This window comes from Strix uralensis, chromosome 4 (assembly GCF_047716275.1).
Source record: "Strix uralensis isolate ZFMK-TIS-50842 chromosome 4, bStrUra1, whole genome shotgun sequence".
NCBI classification, from domain to species: Eukaryota; Metazoa; Chordata; class Aves; order Strigiformes; family Strigidae; genus Strix; species Strix uralensis.
This window is the reverse complement of record NC_133975.1, coordinates 51711937-51735482: the sequence shown is the minus strand read 5'-3', so window position 1 is coordinate 51735482 and position 23546 is coordinate 51711937. Positions and strand designations below refer to the sequence as shown.

The 23546-nt window shown below is 38.4% G+C and overlaps 1 protein-coding gene across 1 annotated transcript in view; it reads right to left on the bottom strand.

The window, feature by feature from the left end:
- Positions 1-399: 399 nt before the first annotated feature.
- MMRN1 (multimerin 1) overlaps positions 400-23546 on the bottom strand; it is a 46668-nt gene continuing 23521 nt past the window's right edge. Inside the window, exons 4-8 of the mRNA XM_074865097.1 lie at positions 21939-22037; positions 17696-17869; positions 10866-12845; positions 3809-3955; positions 400-2692 (exon numbers count right to left, since the gene is read on the bottom strand). Coding sequence (XP_074721198.1) covers positions 2271-2692; positions 3809-3955; positions 10866-12845; positions 17696-17869; positions 21939-22037 — 2822 coding nt within the window. The 3' untranslated portion in view covers positions 400-2270. The remainder of the gene's footprint in view (positions 2693-3808; positions 3956-10865; positions 12846-17695; positions 17870-21938; positions 22038-23546) is intronic.

The window sequence follows — 23546 nt, the reverse complement described above, 5'->3', positions numbered from 1 at the left end:
TGCGCATTTCAGTTTCAAACAAGAAAGTGTGCTTTGTTATGATTTAACCCCAGCCAGCAACTAAGCACCATGCAGCTGCTCGCTCGCTTCTCTCCTCTCCCAGTGGGATGGGGGGAGGATTGAAAAAAAGTAAAACTTGCAGGTTGAGATAAGAGCAGTTTAATAACTAAAATTTAAATAATAATAATAAAAAAATATAATAATAATAGTAATGAAAAGGAATATAATAAAAAAGAGAGAGAAATAAAACCCAAGAAAAGACAATGCAGTTGCTCACTGCCCGCTGACCGATGCCTGAGCAGCGATCAGCCCCTCCCAGCCAACTCCCCCCAGCTCATATACTGAGCAGGATGTTCTATGGTATGGAATATCCCTTTGTCCAGTTCAGGTCAGTGTCCTGGCCATGCTCCCTCCCAGCTTCTTGTGCACCTGCTCTCTGGCAGAGCATGGGAAACTGAAAAATCCTTAACTTAGGATAAGCTCTACTTAGCAACAATTAAAACATCAGTGTGCTAGTGACATTATTCTCACACTGAATCCAAAACACAGCACTGTACAAGCTACTAGGAAGAAAATTAACTCTGCCCTAGCTGAAACCAGGACAAGTTTTATTCACCTGAGGAAAGATGCTGTGAATTCTCTTATCCACATACTGCACAGAAGAATTCAGTCATTTCATGCATGCTCATCTTAAGATCTGGTAAGGTACCTTAAGTAACACTAAGAAGAGAGCTGAAGATTCTCATGTGTTTTCAAGAAAAGTTCCTGACAGTGGAAAACAAAATAATTCAGGGAGCTTCAAAACATTCTGGGCTTCAGTAAACTGGCATAGATCCCTGGAGCACAGTGATTAACAATAACTGAATATAAGGGCCAGGGAAGGAGAGTGTATGCTCCTTTAAGGGCAGCTGGTCAAAGGAGCCATAAACAAGAACGTGCAGAGACAAACCTGCCTGCCACATAGTAAGGGAGGCAGTGATGAGAACAAACCTGGTTGGTGGCACTAATTGGTAAGGACACATGTAGTGTGAGAAACTTTATTTTTTCAGCTGGGAGGATAAGGAAAAGGAAGAAGACAAACACACAGAGACGTAAAGCCTGCTCAGTTAGCATTAACAAAGGCAATAACCAGAAACAAACCTGTTCAGTCACACCAGTCGATGGGATATCAAGAAACTGCAGCAACCCAGGACCTTGCAACTGATAAGGATGCGAACCTGAGGGTTTGGGGTTTTTTTCAGGCAGTCATAGCATGAGCTAAATTTTTTTTTTTTTTTTTATTGGATTGGTGCTTGGAAATGACATTCTGGTTTATGGAGACTGAAGGTCATTTCATCTTGCCTCGGTAGTTAGTTAATGTAATACAGAAAAAAACAAAATCATAGATTTATAGAGCTCAAACTTAGAAAAGTACTATGATTATCTCATTTAACCTTGTGTATTTCATAGGCCAAAGTTTACATGTAAAATCTGTGTGAAGCCACTATAACCATGTTTGCTCAAAAACATATCACCTAAGGAAAATCCAACTGTGGTTTAAATGCTTCTAGCAACAGAGATTCCAGCAAATCCATTATAATGTTTTTCCCATGACTAATTATATCCACTGCTAAAAATGAGCATCTTATTTCTAATCTGAATGTATCAACATGAAGATTTTAAGTATTCCCTCTTGTTTTTTGTGTGCTAGATAAAAAACCCGTTTATCATCATACTGGTTACATATAAAATCATGAACCAACTAAACGCTGACATATCGAGGTATGTGGTAATAATGTCAGCCAAAATGAAAAAGAAATATATTTTTTCCAGACAGAATATATACATGTGATTATCACTCGATACAATGACTTAAGTAGTAACCCAGCATCTGAGCCATCAAAATCTATCCATCACCTTTGGTATGCACTCAGGTTGTAAAGGAATAATGAAATCCAGCTTTTATTTGTCTTGAGAACTGATTCTCAGCAACCTCATGTAGGTATGTTTATGCAACATAAATGTAGAACTTAAGCAGATTTGTGCTTCCCAGCCATGCTTATATAAGAAAGATGCTTATTTTCCCCCCATCTCCAACCTGTGGACTGTCTTTGTAGATGTGCACAGGGCTACAACCAAGCAACTTCTTAGAGAATCAGCATTTCAAACGCCATCACTTTGGTTACTCTGAGAAACTTACTGTTGTTAAAGGAACAAAGTATTTAAAGGCAAAGATAAATTCACATGCAGGTTGCTTCATTTGATGGTAACTGGTTACATTTGTGACTGAATTAGGTACGATACAACAAGTAACCACTAAACGTAGTTACTGGTGGATACTTGGCTGGTATAGAGCCAGTTGCCAGTCTGAGCCATACTTCTTGACCATAATTTAACTCTAATAAAGCATTTCCAGTAATTACTCTGTCAGTGTACTTGTTACTATGGATATTTTCAGCCTGAAAACTGAGTTTGTCTATTCCATCAATGACCAGATAACCAGAGGCACGTGGACTAAATGATTCAATGGTATATTCAAAAACATAGACCCCCAGATATGGAATATGGAACTTCCCGGTTGCTGGGGCAAATGAAGCTCCATAGTTGACATCCAGATTGTTAAATCTGATGGGTCCTGGAGTCGTCATTCCATATGTATGAGAAGCAAAAAAAGCCACCATAGGTGCATATCTGTATGATCCTTTTGAAAAATCTGGAAAGAAATAAAGAACAATTTCAAGTAATGTTACACTGTAGAAAGGCAACTCGGACCAGCCAGAAGGTCAAAAGCAGCTTTCTATGAAGTCACATCATCCAGTAGCTTGAGCAATGGAAACACAGTACTTCTACATAAACACTGAGGTGTTTTGCATTGTATAAAAAGTAATTTTCTTCACAATTAGTCATAGGTGTATCCAGAAAAGAATAATTTTAGAAGCAGCAAGGGAACTTTATGTTTGTCTATACTATGTTATCATTAAGGGAATTGCTATTTTTGTTTTCTTTCTTCCCCCTCCCCTCCAAGTTTTTCCCACCCCAGGATCTCTTTCATTGTTCATCTGTGTGCACTGAAGACAAGGCATTTTTCCACAAATCTTGGAAAAACACTGAAGAGGTTTAGCACTCCTGATGTTAAATGAGGGAATAAAAGTATATGCTTTTCTCTTCAAGCTGAGCCACACACTGTGATTCCCTGCCACTGTACAAATGATTTTGTTCACTATTCATATGCTGTCATGAGTGAGAATCAGCCAAATGGCTGCTGAAAGCTGCATAAAATTCACATTCCATGTGGCCTTTATTTGTTTTCTGGACCGAATAAGCACACTTTCCACTTTTCTTTTTTGAAATATCTTTCACAGGCTGCATTCTTTGCTGATGAAAATCAGAGGCATGCCTAAAATGACTCCTTGAGGCCATAGTCCCGCAGATCATGGTAGCTGCTGGTATTTATAGAGCATTTATGGCCATGCTGAAGCTAGTATTCCCCAGTGATGTGATTTTACCTCCCCCTTCAAATTCCATGATATCATGTTCAAATACATCTATTGCACACCCTCCCACTCTGCACAATTCAGCAGGGAGCTTTCCAGTTATTACGGCTGGTCCCAGCCCAATTTAATCCCATCGTCTGGTCATATTAAAGAAAGAGATCATGAGTCACCCACGGGGATTGATGTCTTCAGCACCAAAACACAGGACACTACTACTTGAGTTTGCGCTCATTAAAGTGAAATGTGAGACCTTTGACCAGCTAACGCTCTCTAATTAGGCCCTGGGGCAGAGGCCGGTACTGCTAGCATATTGCGCTACTAAATTCTTTACTTGCCGACACTCAGAGAATTGTCGTTCACCAGCTTCATACTGCAGTTGACTCCTCCAAAGGGGTGGCGACAAGCACAAATAAAACTCTGTCTGTCGTTGATACAGGTTCCTCCATGCTGGCACGGGGAACTGGCACAAGCTGAATACTGCCCTGTGATAGAGAGGGAAGAAAACCAATCACCCCAGTTGCAATGTCATTACAGTGACACTTTCAAGTTTTCAATATTTTGGAAAGCCTCTTTGTCAATTCATAAAGCCAGTGGAATTTCTGCTGACGTTCTGTGTGAAGGCCAACTTCAGATCCTGTCCAGGCTGTTCAGACCCTTTTCTAGTCCAGCCTCCCTCTTTGCCTGAACACAGCATACCCTCAGCTAGCCAAGATACTCAGAATTACCTATAAATGCTGAGTTCTGCTTGTCTCAGACGGTCAAGAACATGTAATAAGATGAAAGATACTACAAATCTAACTTCTTTAGAGCATCTCACTCAACAAACGTTAGAAGAATCATCAAAAGTTTGGGATATCTGAACAGTTGTGATTGTACAGTCCAAGAAATCCCCATCAACAAACACCAACCTTTTCTTGCTCATTTCTCCCTTCCCGTCCTCCTTAATTTAATGACCTTCCTCCCTGCAATGCAGGTGTAAAGCCAGCAAAGCCTGGCTACAGCCAAGCATTAGGAAATTCTCCTTCTGCTGTTCCCTATGCAAGTCTTTCCATAATAATCTAAGGCAGGGTGGCCCTACAGGTGCTCCTTAGGACAGATTCATTCTGGAGGATACTCATTCTCATAAGGAGATGGTGGGGCTGAGAACCCACCCCTCCTTGCCACATCCTGACACGGACACCTGCAGCCCTCCTTCTTTCCTTTCTGTATGGTAGCCCTCAGACACTACATCAAAACAAGACACAAGTAAAAATCAGGCTGTCTGCAATCATGATTAAAGAAATATGTTGGACCAACTAATTAATCTTTACTAACAATAGGAATGTGTTGAGAGAGGCTTGGAGCTGAGTATACCACAGGAGCCCCTCAGAAACAAACAGTAAACTTGGAAGAGACAATACTGACATATCCAGTTTTAGTTCCTTCTTTTGGTGAGACAAAAGAAATGTTTTCCTGCTGGTTCAGGCAAATCTGTGCTTTGGTTTGGTTTCACTAGTGCAGGCATGGAAGGCTGCTCTTTTTGAACAGAGCCAACTTATCCTTGGACATTTATCAAAACACAGATTTTGTACTGCTGGTGTATAGGTTGGACTGTCCTGTCCAACATTACTCACCCAGATGTGTCACAACCATTGCAGGAGAGTCTGGCTACTGGTGAGGAAAGATCTTAAATGCTATTCAAACCACTTTCAGTACTTGTCCTTGCCCATAAATAACTCAATTCCAGTATATCTGCCAAGATTGTTATAAAAGTTTTATACTGTAAGCAACACAAATTATACCAAACAGGTGGTTTTGCAGAGCACCCTCACTGAGGATGTCCTTGCCTTTCTTCCTGACTATGTATGAGCTGGCCCAGTCATGCCCAGCCGATACAGAGAAATCTGTCAGTCCAGTGCTGCTGAGCTCTGAGACAGCACCTACTGAGTGTAATTGTATGATGTGTTGTCATAGCAGTTTGGGGAGAAGAACACTCAGGCCACATTAAAAATTAAATATTGCTATGAAAAATTCTGAACAGAAAGCATTTCCAAGTCATGCTTTCTTCCTTTTTCTTGCTTTGGTCAAATAAAAGTTAGATGTTTTAGAAAATGAACCTTTTCATTGCCAGGAATGACCAGCAGAGCTCTGGAAAGAGAACTCCACACAGTCCTGTGATGGTAAATCTAGATTAGTAGGTGGGAACTGAAAAAGCCTTTCATAAAAGGGTCTACCTATTGGCAGGGAAACGCTGAACCAGATCTTCACATAGATATTTCAGTAATACCCACAGTTATCTTCAGATTCCCATCCAGCCATTTCACAGACTGCTGCATTAAGGCAAACTATTTCTGTGAGAAATTTTAGTTCAGCGAGCAGAATGCTAAAGCACACTGTACAGTGCCACTTGAATTTGCACTGATGGAGCATATGGACTTAAAAACACTACAGTAATTCTTTTCACAGAAAATAATGTCCATCCCATAATGCCTGAAATAAAGCAATTTAGGACTGTCATGACTGGGGTCACAGCACAGGCAACTGGACATGAGGAAATAATGTTTTTCTTACTCAGATAATAGTTTTGCTGCACACTTAATTGAAGTTATTTTTCACTCATATTTACCAAGCATCCACATATTTACCAAGTGTGAAAGGAAAGCAGAAAAGGAAGGAAAACAGCTGATTGTGCTGACTGTATCATATTCCCAAAATACAAAAGCTTTGTGTAAGAACACGGCAGCCTCTCTGTTAATTGGCTTCTGCTTATCATAAACAAGAAGTAAATCCAAGAAACAGGAAAAAGATCACAGAAAGGAAATGATAATGAGATGACACTAGTGTTTTAACAGTCTGCTGAGGGATGATTTTGCTTGAACTTAACCCTGGAGTTAAATCAAATTCAGACATAGCTTTACCTACAATAAATTAACACTCCAGGTGCAGCATTGCTTAACAGTAGCTGGGGAGCCTGCTCCATTTGCTAGAACTAGGAGAAGCTGCAAAGAGATTCAAGTCAAGTTAGGATTTTCAGAGTAAAAGGCAAATGCCCTAGATCTCCACTGAGTGGGTGACTATGTAACTTCCATGGGATCTTACAATAGCATGTTTTTGCTGTCAATTCTGAATGAGGCTTCCCCTCTGCCCAGGATTTCCTTTTTATTTTTCCTTGCTGAAGGGCAGCCTGAGACACTATGTCCATATTCTCTGCTTGGGGTAAAGATGCCAAGAGGTTCAAGTTAGGAAAGGATTTCCTACTATAGTACGTATCCTATTTTTAATTAATCTTTCACAACTTAGTAGTGTAGATGAATAAAAGAGAGAGAGTTTATAAATTAAATTAAAGGCTTAAATTGCAGCTATTAATAGCAGAGAATAAACTGAATGCCATTGCTATTTACACTCAGTGTGGTAGGAGTGAGGAGAGCCAGTTAATGCTGAGTTTTGCTACTCTTCGGGAGGGCAAGCAGCCAGAAGCTCCTTTGGGAAATAGACTGCCAATGCTGTACAAACAAATCTTCAAACAAATAATGAAGTTCTGTCAGTATCTACTGGGGTGTTGTTTAGAAGCAAATCAAATATTTGGCAATTTAATGGTCTCCTTATGGAAAGAAGTGACTCCAGTGGTTCAATTTGGAAATGTCTGAACAGAAAGTAATGCACAAATGTTTTCTCGATATTTAGTTATCAGTAACTGTCTCTCAGTAAGCGTGGGAGATTGGAAGAGCCTGGGAATCTACTAAACCACCCTGCTCACACAGGGACAGACTGGTTGTCAGTCTACGATTATTAACCACCTCTGGCTTAGCGGTCTCAGTCTGACAGTGATGAAAGCGATGAGCATCCCCAGTAGCCTAGATGCGAGGAGTGCCAGGGAGCAGCTGGAGAGAGGCAGCCCCACCAGGGCCAGCACTCAGGAACTGAGAGTGACAGAAGGGCTGGCGCCTCACCTGGAGGCAGGCTGATCATGGTAACCAGGGTCCGTCACAGCTCAGCATGACTGAAAAGGCCTGGGATTTTGGCGTGAGCTAAAACAGGCATCCCAGGCCCATGGGCAGGGTGTGCAGTCTGGGGGCTAGGTCAGGATGCCCGGGGCAATTAAGGCAATCGGTGAACTCAGGGCCCTGACAGGGAATTCAGGTGTAAGTGCTGTGTAGGGTGTTTGTGGTGAAAAACAAAACAAAACAACAACACAAAAGTTCACCTGTGGTGCTCTTAGGCAAAAAGCAAGGAGGAGAGGTGCCTCAGCTGTGCTCTCCAATTTTGGGTGGGGGCAGATTGTCAAAACTAATCTGAGCTACTTTGACTCTGGCAACTCTGCTTCTCTGTTAAGCAGAGATATCTATTACTTCCAGTGTGATGATTTCAGGATCACTATATTAAAAACAATGAAACAGTTTTATCTACCCATTAGTCTAAAGACTAAATATGCAAAATTGAAGTATATGTCATCAAACTGAACTAGAATAACCATCAGACTTGTGCAATTAAAACACAAGACAGAAAACATTTAAATAGGTTAATTTCACTGCAGGTTTAAATGATAAAGCAACAATGGAAGCTTGCTCTCTTAGGAGTCAGAAATCATGTGAAAACAAAATCAGAAATAAGACACAGAAAATGAGAAGGAAATTACCTCTCTTTTACACAGATGCACTGTTTTAAGTACATAAATGTAACACAGCTGCACTCTCAGTTCATGTTAATGGGACAGTGGCACAATTTGAATAAAGCAAAACCACAACTACTACAAGACATGCAACAGGAGAGTGCATTCATCGCTGGAAAGCACAGCAGCCTCTAGATTCTCTAGAGAACAGACACAGCACTAAATGACAATGGGAAAATGGGAACTGAGCTAAGCTGCCCTCACACTGCATCACACATTTCTGCAGTAGAACAGTGCATTGGAAAGTAGGACCAGACATAATCCATAACAAAGACTAGTGAATAGTTTGCTGCATATTTTTTCTTTAAAGGCTGTCATCTCGCCTACATTAGATACCTGAATCTGTCAAGACCACCACTTTTTTTTTCACCCCAGGTTGCCATTACAGTTAGTATCAGCTAAAGTGCAAGATTTTTCATCCCTCCTACACATATTGCAGCCTCTAGCTGACATAAACCTTTTCTTTTGTTCATTCCACAATATGGGAAGTCTCCAAACACAGTCTCTGAATACACAATGCAAACTCACATTGTTTCCCCTTGATTTCAAAAAACTACTGAGGAAAGTATTACGTCAGGGCCAAATCCTGAACACATTAAAATCAATGAAAATCCCAATCTGTTAGAGTAGGATCAAACATTGAACACATTTGAATCAATGAGAAGTGTCATTCACCTCTTTCTAGGATTTTATTCTAATCTTTTTGAATTGAAAAAGATGATCCAAGATCAAACACATTTTATAATTAGCCAGTTATGCCTTAGGGTTTCTTCTAGAAACTTTAGTAGAGTCAGCATATACCTCAGGATGGTCTCCCAGAATTTAGGGAGAAAAAGCTTTCCTGGAGAAGTAAAATCTACCCATGCAGAAGACGGATACTTGTTAATTAGGATACTGGTCTTACTTCTTTAACTTACAGAAATGTAATATATGACTTTGCCAGGCAAGGAATATCACTGAATGCAAAAACTCATTACCGATGAAAAAGTCTGCATAAACATTGCTATGTAGAAACCTTGTTTAAAAATAGGGCCTTTCAACATCTGCAAAGATCTGCACTTTCTGTAAGAGTGAGCAATACATCCAATGTTATCAAGCAAGCTACGTGTTAAAATTCAGCATGAGATAAATAATAAATAGGAAAGACATTAATGAATTAATGTGGAGTAAAAAACAGAGCAGCTGGCAGCTTCCTGTGCTCCAGGCCAGTAGCACTAGTGACATTCTCCAACAAAGTAGAAGACTTGGGAAGGATCAAAGGCATCATATCTCATTTTCCCTTAATTTTAATTGTGAACAAAGGTTTTGAATTTCCATCCTGTGCAGTGGCAGAAATAGGCAGAAAACAGAAATAACTGAGAAAGAATTGATAGTTTTAATATCAGAATATTCATATTACTTTGTAGTAAAAATCTAGCAAATCTTGGTGCATTTTTGAGTGTGACTGCCTGTTGGAATAGCTGTGTGTCCTCTCTAACTGAAAAGAGAACCAAGGACTGAAATCATTCAGTGGGGATGGCTTCCAGCAAAGCCAAGCTACTGATGGGACCAGGGCTTTAAAAAGGATCCCTTCCATCGATATTGAAAACTGCTGTATCTAGGACAGAAAGAGATGAAGGAGGGAGGGAGGGAAAGGAAGGGAAAAGGCATGGAGAGGGAGAGGGAAAAGGAGATTGCTCATGGTCTTAGCACACGAACAAGAGTGGTAGCTCTTACTACCCCTAAATCTGCTTACAATAGGGACCAAATATCATTCAGAAATGTTCATAAGTTTAAGAAGGTTTTACAGAAAATATTTAGTTCTGGGTCTTCAGAAGTATCTGAACATCTGTCATTTAGGAATCTGTCTCACTTATTTTAACATGAATTAGAGTCTTCTGAGAATTTCTAGTTACTTAACCACTTTTGATTTTTGGTATTTTCCCAGAAATTATATGTCCATAAAATATTAGCTTGTGTTATTGATTTTCACTCAAGTCTGATTCCAAAAGTCATAACTCAGAGTTTGTATTTCTGCAAATTCATACATATGAATTCATTTCACATGACGTTTAAATTTAAGTTCAGAAGCGAATCACACTCAAAATGTCCTTTTTAAGAATGGCAGCTCCTAGCCAGCTGAGCTGTTCTCCAGATGGACTCAAGTCAAACCTACTTTATTGGCTGGGCTCCTGATTCTGCAAGAACACACTATTGTAATTATAACTGCATTAATAATCTCGATGAAGTACTGAAGGATCTGGCAAAAGCCTCATTGCAGTCATCAGGTATATTCATTTGCTTCAGGTTTTTGATACTTTTCATCCCCACTGACACTGCAAAGTACTGATGCAACTCCAGATTTCTCTTCTAGCTTGTATGTTTTTTTACTGAAATTGCTCACTGAGATGCAGGCACAAATTTCTTGTAGTTTAGATTTTGTCTAAATTGCTAGTTACATTTGAAAGGTCAGGTTCTCAGCTGAGAGTGTCTGCACGCACATATATCTTAAACTGATCAGATGTGAATTTATCAAGGAAAATCAAACGGAGCTTCTAGATGCCTTTGTTCAGTCTCATAAGAAAAGTAAATTCTCCTGTAAGCAAGAGACTAGAGTAACCTCAGATTCCTCTGAAACACTCTTTATGGCAGTCTTTGGACTTTTTATTCACCATCAGTCAAGTTCCACTCCCTCAGTTCATCACAATGGTTACATAAGCCGCTATTACAAAGACCCTAATTTTTAGTAGAGTAAAATGCATTACCTGGATCTATAGTATTATCTGCGTTTCTCTGACTTCGGCTTGCCAGGCTCATGGTGATGTTTACTGCTCCTTTTTTAGCTGGAGCTGGTTTCTTTATAACCGGTTTCACGTGCTTCTGGAGTTTGGTGATGTTGTTCACTGCATTTGTCACCGATATGTCAACATGTTGCGTTAAATTTGTCAAGATAGATCCTGCTTTTATTTCAAGCACAGATTCAATGAGCTCTTTGAGGCCTCTCTGCAGCAGGGGTATATCTGGCTGAGCAAGTTTAATTAGCACAGGTATACTCGCATTCACTTTTTGGATGCTGCTGTTGGTATCCTGACACAGCCCCCAGGCCTCATGAGCGGTCTTGTTCAGAAGCGGAATGCTGTTTGAGAATCGGATTGACTTGGCTTCCAGGGCCTTGATCCTGGAACTCAGTGTCTGGAGCTGAAGTGAGGCCATTTGTTCTTTCTCTGTTGAGGCAGCTTTGGTTTTTTTCAGTGAGACACAGTTGTTTGCCAAAAACTTAGAAATTTTTGACTCCACATTCAGAAGGCGAACTTCATGGTCCTTTGATTCCTCCACAGAGTCAAATAGTTTTTCTTCCAGGCGGCTGATATCTTGTTGTTGATTGTCCACTTTTGATGACGTATCATTTAAAATATAGAAAACTCGTCTGAAATTGTGGAGGATATTTTTGTCAGACTCCTCGTATGGAAGATCAGCAAGGGATGGCACTACTTGCGAAGTGAATTCATACTTCTTGCCAATGAGTAGTGTCCAGAGGGATTCATTCAACTGTTGGAACTGAGGAATGAAAGCCAGGAGGGTCTCCAGTTCCTCAGCTCTGCCACAGCAGACTTCAGTCTCATTTCTTAGAGCACGTAGCATATCTTTCAGTACATAGTTATCCTGAATAGAATCAATAGCGCTGTTTATTACTATCATGGTCTTGTTTAATCCATCTTCTATTTCCATGGAGCATTCATTAACACGACTCTCAAACAGTTCCTGATAAGCCTGAGATTCATTTTTAAGTCCTTCCTGAGTTTTGGAAAGCTCCTTAATTGCAGAAATCATTCTGTTAACAACAGCAGTGAGGTTTTCAAGCTTCTCATTGATTTCTTCAGCTTGGATTTGTTGTTCATACTCTGAAGTGAGACTAAAAGGTACCCCTTGTTCAATCAAGGGTTGCAGGATCTCCATATCATAGCATAAATCATTAATTTGTTCATTCATTTTGTCCATTTTATTGTCCAATGGAAGGATCAGGTCAGAGAGACTTTTGTTTAGGACAAGCACATTCTCTTGGGTTGCTGCCAGCTGTGTTTGGAAATCCCTTCTGCTCTCTGACAACATGTCATCACAGACCCCCAGAACAGAGTCTCTCTGAATTTCCAGTGCAACACTGAGGTTGTTGATCTTGCTATCTTGGTCTCTTAAGTCATCATAGATCTGCAGCACCATCATGCCTTGTTTCTTTACTTTCTCATGCAGTGTGAACATGTACTCTGTAACGTTGTATTCCATGAGTTTATCTGCTGAAGGGATATTTTGGTTTGAAGACTGTTCAGCTGATAACAGTTGTTCATGAACATCTTTCATTTCAGTAAGAGTCCTATTTAAAGACTCATAATAAATGATACTTCTTGACTGTTGATGCTTCAAGTTGTCTTCCAAGGATTTCTGCTTTTCCTGTAAAGCTTTCATAGGCTTGTCACAAGCGAGGGTCATTTCCTCTTTCATCTGCACCATATGACTCTTCAGCTCCAGAATGTCAAGCTTTGTTGGCCCACTGTCTTTCTCCTGAGCAAATTTTTGCTGGGTTTCATTCAAATGCTTGACTAATTCTTTTGTATTTTCAAGATCTTCTGACAAACTAGACACAGTCTTGAAAACTTGAGCCATGCTCTCTTGCATTTCACCTTGAAATACTTTAAAGTGTTCTCTGACAATGTCTTTGACTAATTCATTAATACTTCTGGATCTGAGACCTTTGAGAAAAAGGAGAAATATGGAAACAATCAAACCAATTGTGTTAGCAACATCTAAGTTTTTTCCACAACATGAGCAAATACAGTGTTGTACAGAAGTGAATCACACACATCCTTGCTCCAATTTACCCACCCACAGAGCAAAATTTAAAGCTGAGGAAAGTAGAAGATGGCTAATAGCATTTGAAGACTCATCCTTGTTTCTCCTGAAATCAATGGGAGTTTTGCTATTATTTTGAAAGGGCAAACTCAGACTCTGCATGTGGTATCAACTTTGATCTCCTAGTGAAGCTGTTTCTGAGCACTGAAATGAGATCAGTATGCTTTTGTGCCTTGCTCATAAGAAAATTATGTGTCTTTTCTCCACTGGGAAAGTAAGGAAAAAACACCTACTTTATCATTATGGTCAAGAAGTGTCCTTCTATTGTATTGTATGTGCTCAGTGATCATACTACACACTATAGTGAGAAAGTAGTAAAATGAATAGTCTTATTGAACATTTAAAATTAGTCACGTGACAACTGCTGCAAAAGGAAGATATTTTAAGGGTACAAACCTTTAGTCTTGCATACTACAACTCTTTATATAGCTCCAGGAATACTGATCCTGAAAAGCACTAGGCAGAGGTGAATATGTGGGAATTCTGATCCTGTGAATAACATCAATATGTCCCCTGTATAACCTTAGATGGGTTAAGGCAGTCATAAAATAGTGTTCATCAAGAGTGCTGTGTAATGTATTTGAATTCATTAGAGTTCTACTCTGGTGTGAGATTAGAAGGATTTTTTTAATTTGTTTTCCAAAGGTGGCCCCTATGTCCAGCTAAAATACTGAAGTGTTCTTTGCATGTTTTTCTAAACTCTATGAACACCTGCAGCCAGCTTGTGATATAATGGTTAAAACCCTTCAACCTCTACAATGCCTTGATGACCATCAGTTCTCTGATTAAAACTGTATTGATAAAGGCAGAAATTTGCTGTTGCCTTCCTCTATTTTCCTCTCAATTACTTCTATACCCTGGATTTTATTGCTTCATCTCTAAAACAGCAAGGTATGTTCTGAAACCTGATTTGAAAGTACATTCTCAGCAAGAGCAGTAAAATGGCAGGAAATCAGACCCATGAAATCCAATGCAACTTTGGGCTCCAGGGGTGCAAAAGGATTCCAAATAAAAATGGTTTTGTTCAGCAAGGAGAGAAGCACAGTGCTTTTTCTATTCAGGAGAGTAATTGGAATTGTGCGTGTGTTTTCAGCTGGAAATGGAGATAAAGTAGTTGATAATATTTGTTTTTTATGAACTATAAATGAGTCTCAGTCAACAGTAAACACCTCTGATGCATAGGGGAGAAATATGTTACTTGTTCAGATGGTGATTTTTTTCAAGGCAGGATATAACAGGTAGGTGCAATACGTTTGCCAGTCTAGCAAAGAGCCACTTCAGAAATAAAAAGTGAAGTTTCCTAAGCAATAAACTCAATTACTGCCAACTGTGGTCACAGATGTCACACCAATTTTAATACAAAATATGAAAACCAACAAAGTAATAATACTGAGATGGTCTTTATTATTTTACTTTTTACTACTTGAACAGCAAGTGACTGGACAGATGTATACACATGAATGTGCATGCACTTACACACAGAGCTTTGTCAGTGAACTTCAGTGAAGGAAAAACACTAAGATACCTGGGAATAAGTATGTCCTGGCAGCCGAGAGGAAGAACCAAGATAAGAACCAAGAGTGAAATAACTGACATGTACAGAAACCATTGTAACTCATGTTTCGGTCAGGTTACTTTATGATGTTGAAAAATGTTCTGTGCTTTAAGAGGCACAATGAGCTGTAAAGAAAAGGTTAATGGCTGTGGAAACAAACAAGGTTACTCTACATCTCCTGTGAGGAATTAATTAGATTTCTTCATCTCGGCAACAAATCTTGGTAACAGACCATCCTGTTGCGAGAAGTCTTCCACAGGATCTGTACTGGCCTTTTCTTTCTGTGACATCCGAGAAACTGCCAGCCTCACTTTCTCCCATTCTTACTCTAGTTGGATTGCAGGTGTTGTATGAAGCTCAGCTTTAGTTTTCAGGTGTTCTTGTTATTAAGGGGGTAGAACCTGATAAAACAGACAGCTTTGGGTTTCTCTCCCATACTTGCTGGCTAGGACAACTAGGTACTTGGTAAGCAAGTGCTATTCCAAAGTTCACCAGGGGCTGTGGGAGCCCATTTCTCCACAGAAAGACCTGACCTAAACTTGTGCTGTAGGTGACAGTTAGGTATATTCTTAAGCTTGATCTGAGAATATGAGTACATTCATGGATGTAACTCAGTTTCTCTGTTGCTCATTTTGAAACAGAAATGTTCGAACTACCTGTGAACATTAAAGACCTCTTGCACTTTTTATGAGATTATAAATTTTAATTTTAACTCCCTGGCTGAAATTCAAAGTGTGCAATTACATTGTGTCAACATATACTCCCTTTGCAGTTTCAATTATTTGAAGAATCATGTGCAAAATAAATGTATGTACACAGGAGACTGAGTTAAGGTTATATATAAATGACATTTCTGATTGGGAAGTGATTAACACTCCATTGTTGAGTTCATTTTTAAAGGATTGTACATTTTAATAATGAAGAGAAAAGGAGTCTATAAAAAGGCCTGGTGTAAAGTGAAAGGAGGAAGAAAGAATAACAAGTAAGCAGATTTTATTAAGGGAGAACACCAAATTATTTTCTCTAAGTAAAAAGTAGGAACAGTCTCCTGAGCACTGAAAACAATTTTAAAAATGCACAACATGTTTCCCTAATCAAATTAGAGCAGCATATCAGTTACTCCAGTGAGTGTTGCCCTGTATCAACAGATGACAGGTTTGTGGGACCAATGTCTATTCACAGATGAAACCAAGAAATAAAGACTTTGTAAACTATTGAATTGTTTGTTCACAGAAACAGATCTCACTCCTCAACAAACCCTGATACAAACCTAGGCAGCCATTAGAATTTTGTGATAAGTAAAGAGGGGATTAATGGATATGAGCAATGGGCCTAGGCACCATGGGAAGAAAATGGGAAAGCAGGGCAAGAAGAAAGTCTGAATAGCACGAAGCAACTACAGGCTTAATTGTGCTTTGAAAGCATGTCGCTTCAGGATGGCAGTGGTAGTTTGGAAAGTTGTGTTTTGCTTCAGGTGAGCTTCTACGAGTAATTTTTAGAAAGTCTGATGTGCCTATACCACAAATCTGTACCAAGTTAGAGGACAACATGGAAAATCCTTCCAACTCCTGCTACCTTAGAATGCTCTTTGTCCACTTGGACTATGATTGACTGATATTCCCTGTAAAGACACTGCAGTTGCCCTTTGACATTACATATACAAGCCAACAGAGACACTAACCTTGTTCTCTCTCCTCTCCTTCCCTCATTCCTGCTGTTTACCTATGTACAAGCCAAGAATAACCTGTATTGGAGTGCCCATAATTAGAGTCAAGGAAAGTAGTTGATAGCAGCATTTTCATTAGAGCTACTTGATCAGGGGATAGATTGAGAACATAAATCAAAAAAGAGCCAGCAACTGAAGATTTCATCTAAGGAGGTATAATATAGAGCACTGCAGATAAAAACAATAAAGACTTGAAACACATTTGCAGAGAAGTGTGAAATAATGTATTTGTATTGCACGTTTTAATTAGGACTTGGACTGTGTGAATGGAGAAGCAGAAGCACAGGATGCAGCAAAAGACCTCTTGGAATAACATGAAAATGACAGCTAGAACGAGTGAAATATTAAAAAAAAGAATGAAGAGAGAGCAAAAGGGAAATGGGAAATATTCAAAGACAAATTAATTGTGTGCCCAAAGGTCAAGAATACCATCTAGCAATATATGGAGAGGTGAAAGCAGGTCATGGAGCAAAAGATGGGATAAACTTGATCCAGGGTACAAGAGAGCCATCTAGCATGTGGCACAAGCAACTCAGGAGACAGGGGACTGAAAATACAAGAAATGGAACCACATTTGGTAATTTTGAGTGAGATACAAAAGCACTTATTGTTTCATTTAGTTTTATCTCAATGTAAGGAGCTCTAGTTCCATCATTCTATTTTTAAACAATAGAAAAGTCCTCTGGATTCTGAAGTGTATAATACAGTTTGGTGAAAATTCCTGAAAAATGAGAAAAATATTGCACATCAAGGAAATGAAAGCTTCGGTCCCAATCTGTTTGTTAAGGACCATTTGTAGCTGGGTAACAAACAGATCTTGTTGCAGGATTCACAAAGAATGGATGCCTAATACTGCTGGTGAGGGTGTGCCCAACCTCCTGATGCCCAGACGTGTCTTTCTCATCTACTGAACCTGAGTACAGCTGTTTATCAAAGGTAGCCTAAAATGATCAGAGGCAAATTATTCAGCAATGTTTGCCATATTATAAATACAACAACCACAGAATGCATTATGTGTTTCCCCTGCATATGTGAATTATGTATTAAAGAATATTACTTAGACATGATAGCAAAGCAAATACTGTGTCCTTTAGCAGTTGTCAGATAAATAAACAAAAAACAAAGATAAGAATATTTGCAGAAGCTCTAATTAAATGAAAATGTCTTGATAGTGGCTTAAGTTACCATGCAGACGATGTAGTACCCAAGAACATAATTTTTTGTCACTATAAAAGACACCATAAGAAATGTCAAAATAAATAAATCCCTCTATTGTGAAATGAAACTAGAAAAGAGTTCTCCCTATAAATGTTGTGCAATAGAATAGGACAGTCTATGAATGTTTTCAGCTTTTTTTTTTCCTGGTGCCTTTAACTGGATGAGTGATTACATTAATTTATTTTTCTTACCTTTTAGAAAAGACTGGAAGTTTCTGCCCTTATCTTCATTGATTTTGCCTTCAAGAGAAGAAAGCATCTTGCTCACATCATTCATCGCAGCAGTAATGCTGTCAACCTTCTTCTGTAGAAAAGTCAGTTTCATCTCCTGGCTGCTAATCTTCTCATTCATTTTTTGTGTAAGCGCTTGATCAGAGACCAAAATGAGGGGGAAAAAAAAAGTACTGTTAAAACGGGGGGGGGGAAGAAAGTGTAACTGACTTGAGAGACATTAGCTGGAAGTGGAGTGAAAAGTTTCTGAATTTTTAATCGTGAGTGAATCATCTTGATTTTTGTCATGTATCATGTATTAGTGACATTCAGCAGCACAGCAGAAACTAATTACTGAAGCATCTGTATCCATTATAAAGTATTTATAATTCTACAAGTGTTTTGAATGGTTAGCATATTTTAATGAGCATAATACCATTCTTCCTCCACCTAGCACCCTACAGGGTATTCAGTTAACTCTCATTTAGTCGATCTCCTTTAACACAATCACAAATGCATTGATTTTTACTTCCCATTTATAACTTAACTTAATGAATTTGCAAGGCTTGTGTCTGAAGAAATACATCATCTTTTCAGTGTTGGTGTCAAAATGTTCAACACAGCAGCAAGGCAGAAAAACATCTAATAGATAAATGACTTTGAAATAATCATTAGTTTATCATTAAGAAAAGATGCTCAACCTGTGAAGTCAAGTTTATTTTAAAACCTGCCTAAATTTTTCTTGACACTTGTAGTCTCTTCAGGTGTAAAAAAGCCTAGCTGGATGCTTTTAAGATAGATAGTGGTGAAGAAGGCCTTGGTCTTGTAGATTAAGACTCCACATGACTTAGCTAGCCATCCGAGTTTCACAGCTGACAGGAATGAGACTTAATCTGGGATTTTCAGAAGAAGTTGATAAAATTAAGTGCTCTAATTCCTGTGAGTGGGGCTACAAAATGTCTTCAGTTCCTTCAACAATTCAGTCTAAATGGCCTACCTTAGACTCATGATATATTACTCTACATGATTCAGGCCATACTATGACTTAATAAACTGCTATGCAAGAGATTCTTTGGCAGTACACACAAATATTTATTAGTGTAAATTTACAGTATTACTATTGGTCTTATGTCACTTTTCATTATGGCATCAATGTCTCTTGCTCTCCATGGCAGTAAACAGTTATAATCAAAAATCATGTAGAAGCACAGGGGCCTAAAGGCTACAAGAAAAAAAAGCAAGTTATATGTAAAAGGGCATATTCTTCTGACTAGACTTTTATTCTTCAAAATTATAGTATGTAAAAAATAAATGTATCATATCTAACTTGATAGCATTTGGGAAAATCCAGAAAATTCACTAAGTGCAACCAGTCAGCATAGATGAAGCATGCCAACACCCATGAGAATGGTGTCCTGTAGAGAGTTGTAAAATTCATAGTTGGTGAATAAGGCTGACTGATTGAGGTTAGGATGTTAGCATCTCCAGATGTTTACTTTGCCCATGGTGTCTACTTACACAGACACAAAATTGTGTTTATAACTCAACCACCTAGTTTAGAGCCTGGCAATTCTCCCTAACAGCACTGTGGAGACAAGCTGTTGATGGATCTTCTTTGTCTGAATACTCTTCATCATAATACTAGTCTGTGACAGACAGACAGGTCTGGATACTTCTGTTCCTGGTTGAATTGTTACTATGAGAAAGTGATTTAAATTCATTACTGGCTTGTGCATAGTCACCCAAACTTATAAGTAACCTGCAGGGTGCACTGCCTTCTTTAGTTTGGCTTCTGTCACTTTCTACTGAAGGGGAAAGACAAGCTGCATAGACGAACTTGAAAGTGAGCTTTATAAGTGGCGTGCCTGCATAGTGGGAGCTGGAAATAGAATCTGGCTTGTAGAGTCCTGACAGCTGCTGATGAAATGACAGTCCAGAGCAGTTAGTCCTAGCTCCAGGTCATGTTTGCAGGGTTGGCAGCCATAACAGGTATCTCTCTCCTTCCAAACTGACCCCATTTGATTGAAAAATAACTGAAATGCAATTAACATGGAGCTCTGAGATTCCAATTTTTCAGTTATTTCTTCAGAGCAGAATTCCTACTAAGAGAAGTGGCATGTTTTAATGCTCTATTGATCAAGCTCACTTTTTCATATGGGTCCTGTCTGCTTTACTAGACAACATCCTCCCTCCCTCCAGCACTGGGAAACTTCATTGCTCACACAATATCACCAAGGGGCAACAGCTTTCTCCGAACTCCCATTTGTAAATAGCTTTCTATATATCCATGCCAGATTCAGACTTTCCCTCTCCCTCCTATGTTTTCTAATTTTTCTATTTGTATCCATGCCAGATTCAGACTTTCCCTCTCCCTCCTATGTTTTCTAATTTTTCTATTTGTCTATTACTATTTAAAGTAAAACACATATATGTACATAAGCACATACACGTGTACATAAAATCCTGTGGCAGTCTGGGTTCTGACATCCTGTTCTCCCAGCATTAACTTATCTTATTATTTGGTCACATAAGATATTTTCGGATCTAGGCCAACTCTGTGAGTGACAATAACACATTAGTGTTATTAGTAGTGCTACAGCAGATAATTATACAAAAATCCAGTGTAGACATCCATATTTGAAACATCAACAAATTCAAAAGAAAAGGGAGGTAGTAAGAATGTTCAAAGAACATGCTTCCATTACACTCTCACATCTTGTCCATCTTCTGGCTCCTCACCATGTAAACTCCAAGCTCATTTGACAGTATGTAGAGAACACTGCCAAACAATTTGCATATAATTTGCCACCAAAAATTTACCTGACAAATGCAGTCTCACTCATTGCTTGGGACTGTATCACAAGCAGAGAATAATTTTTTCAAACTACTTCCTTATCCAAGCATGTTTCACATCGTTCTTTTGTTGTTATTTAAACACAGTATGCTGATTGTTGGGAGTTCTCTGAGTATACAGACTTTCTAAATAACTCTGCATTACCAACATCTCTATACCCTCAAAGGCATATACACCTTCAGGTGGTACAGACTGCAATATAGTATAGTCTGTCAACTACTTGAATACTTCTAAATCATTGATACCTTTTCATGTTTCTTTATATATTTGAAATATATTCAAATGTTTCTTAATATTTGAATTCATGGTTAATTGGAATGATATGATAAACTGATTGTTTCTGCTCCCAGTTTAGTGAGTGTGCAAACATGCCTGGCATGAATAAAATTCCACTCCCATGAATACTTATGCAGACAACTATGAAATTAATTTTCTGGAACATTTGTGCTGGTAAACTTTAAATCATACAGATGGTAATGGAAAATAAATATAAAGGGAAGTGAGCACACCCCACAATTCTAGAGATTAAGAGGTGGAGAAGCTTTTCATGCAGCAGTCACCTAAGGTAACTTCTCAATGTAGATCACTATTTGAATAAAAGCATTGTTGTTACTAACTAGCTCCTACAATGCTGAGGTCTGTACATACCCTTGCAAGAAAACACTGACATTATGTTCCAAACATTATGGTCCAGATAGGTTGAACTAAACACAGTAGTGAGCAAATGAATAGTGTAATAAGAAACAGTCTCAAACGTCTGTGGTATAGACCTGTAAACTGCTCCTGTGTTGCATAGCTATTTGACCATTCTAGACAGAGTAGCTTAAAACACACCTAAGCTACCCTTGCAAAAGTTTGCAGCATCATTGTACTGATTTTGAATAAAGCACCCATTTCTATAAGATAATATATAACAATAATCACATATTCAGATAATACAATTAACATCACTACATTTTGTTTTATGACCAATGCTGGTCTATACTACTCCTAGGTTTGGTTTTAGGCTTTTTGGCTGTGTTGTTTGGGGTTTTTTTTCTTTTTTTGTTTTTTTCTTTTTTTTTTTTTTTTTTTGCTAATTCATCTATTTTACTCAGTGATACAATAGTTCAAATATTTCCTTGCAGAATTACTTTCCTGGTTTTAGTTTAGTCACAAGACACTCTATAAACGTTAAGCTACTGGTACCTTTAAATTCAGTTTCTCCTGCCTATCGTTATCAGAGCAGTGTACTGCTGAACCATGACTGGTAGAAACTCATTCAGGTCGCTTCAGCAGATGGGGATTTTTCTGAAATTGTTTTTGCAACGATCTTAGTGAGTCTCATGGTCAGTGACTGGGCTAGAGGTGATAGTAATTATAACAGCTGACCTGGCCCACTGCTGTCCTGAGGAACTGCTGGTGTCCTCTCATTGACAGTTCTGCTGCTTTCAGCCTGGTTGCTGTGTATAAGTGATTCTTGTTCTTGAGCTAAAAGAGTGAGAAAAAGGAAAGTATGTGAGTGAAACACAGAACATGAAAATCAGGATTCACTACAATTGCTTTTTCTCTCTATTCTATACCAACTTTAATAAAGCCTAATTATATGCAGTGGTTCTTGTTATCTGCTTAGTCCATCTATAACAGTGTAGGACCACACTGATGAAGACAGTCAGTGGCCTTATAAACAGCTTCCTGAGACTGGCAGGGGTTGATGTTAATACTGGAATGTCAAAACTTATGCTATAATGAACAGAATTTTGAAATCTCCAGGGCTAAAAATTCTGGAGAAATATTTTAGATCAATATAAAACAGCTGTACAAAGACAATACAGAGACTGTCAGCTGTAAAAATAATTAGGTTTTTTTTATAGCTACAAAATTAGTCGGGTCTGTTGAAACTTTTTTTTTTTGATAGATTACACAAATCTTCAACCATGGAAATCTTCCCGCTACAGGCAATGGTGATATTACATTGTTGCAGCACCCAAAAGATAAAAATAATTTCAAAACATACTCAAATTCCAACAACTATCATCCGAGATTTGCAACTGGTACATACATTAAAAAATTTCACAAAGGTGATATGTTTGTAAATATTTTCTCTGGGCAGGGCAAATGGGATTTTCTGTGCTTATTTTACATTTCAGCCCAAAGATCCCAAAGCAATTTGCAAAAAGCTATACTAACGTTATTATTATTTCAATATTACATTTGGTAGAACTGAGATCCAGAAAAGTGAAGTGCCTTCACTCACAAAAAGTAGGGAACAACTGATAGGATAGCTGATAACTGAACTGAGATTTCCATCTTCCTGACTTACTTCTCCAGCCATTATGTTTAATGGTATCATTTTCATTCCATTGTTGTTTAAAAAAAATGAAATAAATACAAAGTAGGTTGCAAATTCATGTGTAAATTCATACCAATTTTTATATGCTTGCTCAGTTCATGAAGCACTTTGAAGTGGATGTTGTTCCAGCTGGAGCACATCTAAGGAATGACACTTATGTGCCACTGATGTGATTTTCAGTCTTTAGTACAGTACAAGCAGAATAACTTGGGTATGGTGACATTATTTTCCAGTTCAAATATTAAAACCTAGTCTGGCCATAATGTGAGTTTCCAAGGAAACAGAATAAAATGCTGAATCAAGAAATTCCTGTTTCATCAGTCTCTTAACAGTATATGTGAGGATCAATAGATTACATTTAAAGATGGTTTAAGTTGTTTTATGTTGTAAATTAAGAGGGGGAAGTAACAATTAGGATAGGAACTCAAAGGAAGTTAACGTATGGACTTAAATTTTTATAGAATTTATTGAAATTGGTTGATAAGAAATACAAAATTCTCAAACAGTTATCATTTCAATAGCTTCTGTTATCTTTCTGTGGCATGGTTATTGACAGGAGTTAAATACTTGCATTCAGCCCAATTCGTTACACAGGATTTATCAGGTGGTGATGTGATGATATAACCTATGACAAGGGAGTCAGTTAC